The 3,774-nt window shown below is 30.6% G+C and overlaps 1 protein-coding gene across 1 annotated transcript; it reads right to left on the bottom strand.

The window, feature by feature from the left end:
* Positions 1–204: 204 nt before the first annotated feature.
* LOC124837127 (loganic acid O-methyltransferase-like) lies at positions 205–1,644 on the bottom strand. Its single transcript, XM_088108203.1, has 2 exons — positions 909–1,644; positions 205–832 (listed from the first exon to the last, which is right to left on the bottom strand). The coding sequence occupies exons 1-2, from the start codon at positions 1,596–1,598 to the stop codon at positions 488–490; spliced, it is 1,035 nt and encodes a 344-aa protein (XP_087964329.1). The 5' UTR covers positions 1,599–1,644; the 3' UTR covers positions 205–487.
* Positions 1,645–3,774: the final 2,130 nt, after the last annotated feature.

Here is a 3,774-nt window from a genome sequence, read left to right as displayed (position 1 = left end):
TAAAATATTTTATTGTTTAGCTCTTCCTCTAAAATTGTCGAGTTTATTCTCTGCAAAGCTCAGCCTGTCGGGCTTTATGTAGAATTTAAGCCCAACACTACCGGCCACTTTACTTACCGCCACAAGCATGACTAAAACTAATTGTATTGTTGTTTTACTGATCAAGATTCAGTTACACCACGTATAGATGGATTAACACAAACTATTTAATGAAATTCATGACAGCAAACTGAACATTACACCATGCCGAGATCGACCTCAACTTATAACAGAAAAGCAAATATATCCCAAACTTACAATCATAGCACGACTTTCCTCGAGGTGCGATAACGAACGCAAGGGCCTCTCAGCGACTGATGCGACAACAATCACAACAGCCTCCCTCGACGATCGGAGTGACAGATCACGTTAACAGCCACGCCACAACAACGTGAAGGCAGTTTTTGACAAATAAGGTGTACCTTTTATTGCAAAATACAAAGAACACTTACTCCTTTTTCTGTAACACAACAAGAAGTTGAACTTTGTCTCTGTATTTTGTTTCCAATATTTCAAGTTTGTCTAACATGTGTTTGGTTAAACGTTGGAACATTTGATGAGTGACTTCATTTCCAAAGTGTCTGCGGAAAATTGCTTCCATTACAACCCTCACATGAATTATCCAATCAGGTATTATTTTTTCTATGTTCTTTAACCATGGTACTGGATTTGCTAACTCCATTCTTTCAATGTTGAATCTTCCATTTCTCTCTACCGCCTTTCTCATCTCCTCTGGACTTGAGGCATAGAAAGGAAAATTGAAGGAATCAATTTTAGATTCATCAAACAACCCCTGTGAAAAAGAAGAAAAAGCATATTAATTATTGTTAATTAATAATTAACCACCATAAACAAAGCATTATAATTACCTCCTTTGAAAGGTCGATGAGGATAGATCCCATGCAATCAAACATCATGCCAATTATGACCTCAGAATAAGGCATGCCATGGGGAACACCAGGCATGACTATGACCAACATGCCACCAGGGACCAACTCCATAGCCCTAGCATCCAAGAACTTTCCAACATCCTCGGCAAATTGATTTGCATATGCATCAACCACTTCCTTGGAAGCACCTGTGTAGTGAATTCTACCTTTGTTCCACGCGGGACTCTTCTTTTCCTGCAACACTTCTGGTGACTTTGAAAGAAAATGGAGGGCCAAACTGCTGCATGCAAAATGAATACACGAATGGGGAAACAAACGATTGTAGAAAGAACCAGGAACCCCACATGCAAAGTAGCTTCTATCTTCAGGCAAAGAGGTGAAAAGGGTGTTGAAATCGTTCGATGGTAGATCATTGAAGAAGACATGAAATTCTGGTTTTGCTTCCGTGTTTGGACATTGCCTTTTGTACTTTTCTCTCATTGCTTCAAGCACCTTGTGTGCATTCGCGAAGGTGTTTGGACCAGTCGCACACCCAAAATCCGCTATGCGAATAATCATGTTCGAAGCTGAAGCTAGTGCTTTCACATCCAGCTTCTTCTCAATTTCTTCTTCGATCTTACTGTCTTCAACTCCTAAGCTTTGTCTCTGAAAAAAAAAAAAAAAAGACATGTTTTGAATTTTAGAAATTCTATAAAACTAATAATTTTATAAAAAGGATTTTTTTAGCTCACCTAAATATTTTACACTCATTTTGACATTACTTTTTCTACCTTTTGTTTTTATTTTTTTTCAAAAAATATAAAATTTTATATTTTTTATGATAATTTTATCTTATATCTGTTAAATAAACGTAAAGTATGTAATAATACCATTATTTTAACTTTTTCTTTGTACGTATCAAAAAAATTAATTTATTAAATATTAATTTAATATTTAAATTTAGCATATATTGAAATATATTTTTATTTAAAAATAGTAATTAAAATATTTAAAAAATAAAGATAATTTAATCCGAAATAAATCAAATATTATATATTTGAATTTTTTTGGAATTGTTAAAATCCATTCATCAAACTCGAGGTAAAACTTGTAATTTATTTTATTTTTTCTTATTTTTGTAGATGAAAAGGTTGGTTTATGTACCTGAAAGTGAGAATTTTTGGAGTAGCTGAATTCGCCGGTGCCGCCGTTCGGTGCCAATGCACTGATCACCATTTTCACTTTATCTTCTCTCTGCAAATTTGATTTCATTCACTCTGCCTTTTCTTTCATATATGGAAGAGTGTAATGTAAGTCAACACAAAAACATGTTGGCATGTTTATTTAGAAAATTGTTACTTGTACAATAAATTATACAGCAGTTAACAATATATTTAACGTCAATGAAAAACTTGGTTATAAAAAAAGCTCTTAATACAAATTATTTATTGAAAAAACGGTTATATAGTACGAATAAAAAAAGAAAAATAATACATTAATATTTATAATTGAAAAACATAGATAAAAAAATATTATATGTGTCATAGTTTTTTATTAATGTTATGTTGACTGTTTTCTTCTTTATCTTTTTCACATAAACAAAAGTGTTGGTTATCAGAATCGGATGTTAAATATAATCTAAATTAAAGGCTAAAAAAATGACATTTGATCGAACTTTAAAAAAAAATATATGCCATTTGGGTTGGTTTACCTACAACCTTGGGCCCAACATGACATTTTGTTGTTTGGAGAAATACCAGATTAAGTAATTTAGATTTTAAATTTTTATATTTGTGTGAAAAAAAATCAATTATTTTTGTCACTTTATACAAAATTTCTATGCATTTTATCATAGAAAATAAAAATAAAAAAGTAGTTTTTTCAAATTGTATTAGTTGACCTTGTCAAGGTTAGGACGTGGTTTTAGACCTGAGAAGGCAAGATAAAACAAAATAAAAACATTTTTTAAAATATCCTTTTGTCATTATATTATGAAATCTTTATGTATTTTACCGTACAAAAGTTAATATGTCATCTTCTATAATTTGTTGGAACATTGACGTTTTTTTTTTCTTTAAATCAAAAAGTCTAACCTACGGGGTATTATTATGCAACTATGGATCTCAACTAGGTTTGCATTCAATATATTTCGATCCATATTTAAATTTGTCTTAAAAAAACATAAAATATAATTATGAGAGAACAAACTAAAACTATGAAAAATTTGATTATTATTTTTTTATGGATTTTCTCTTCTCAAAACTTTAATCTTGATATTTTGGTATTAAAAAGTTCTACTAAATATATTTCATGTGAGAAATTTTTCATGATTTTATCTATGAAATTTGTTTGCATGATTCTATTTATAGAGTATTTATTATCGGTTATGGGAAATTTTCATATGAATTTTGTTCCATAATTTTTCACAATTCCTTTTTAGAAATTTCACTCCATAATTTATTTAAAAGTTTATGTGAAGATTGATTCAATTATATCTTGTTTAATTATTCATAAACTACGCATAACTTTTTATACATAACTCTTATCTTATGTGTTAGATGATTTTGATAGATTTTTTACTCTCTTACTTGGACTGTAAGATAAAATTATAAGTGACTTTCTAACTTATATGTATCTTTCTCACCCATCGCAAGACTCGAAATTTTCTCACACATTTTGGATGTTGGGAACAATCTCATGTATTTTCCAAACTCAATAAATATAATTCACGTTTTCTCCATTGAAAAGGGATGACAGACTAGTAGCATTTGTTTTCACATGGGTTTTGAATTCTAGGGGGAGTAACCATGCTCAACTAATTACAAAAGACATTTACCTCGTCCATGCATTCAAGGGACGCATTCAA

Source organism: Vigna umbellata, chromosome 3 (genome assembly GCF_029865625.1).
Source record: "Vigna umbellata cultivar VRB3 chromosome 3, Vumbellata_1.0, whole genome shotgun sequence".
Lineage (NCBI taxonomy): Eukaryota > Viridiplantae > Streptophyta > Magnoliopsida > Fabales > Fabaceae > Vigna > Vigna umbellata.
Note: the sequence above shows the minus strand (reverse complement) of the source record. Positions and strands in the feature narration are given on the sequence as shown.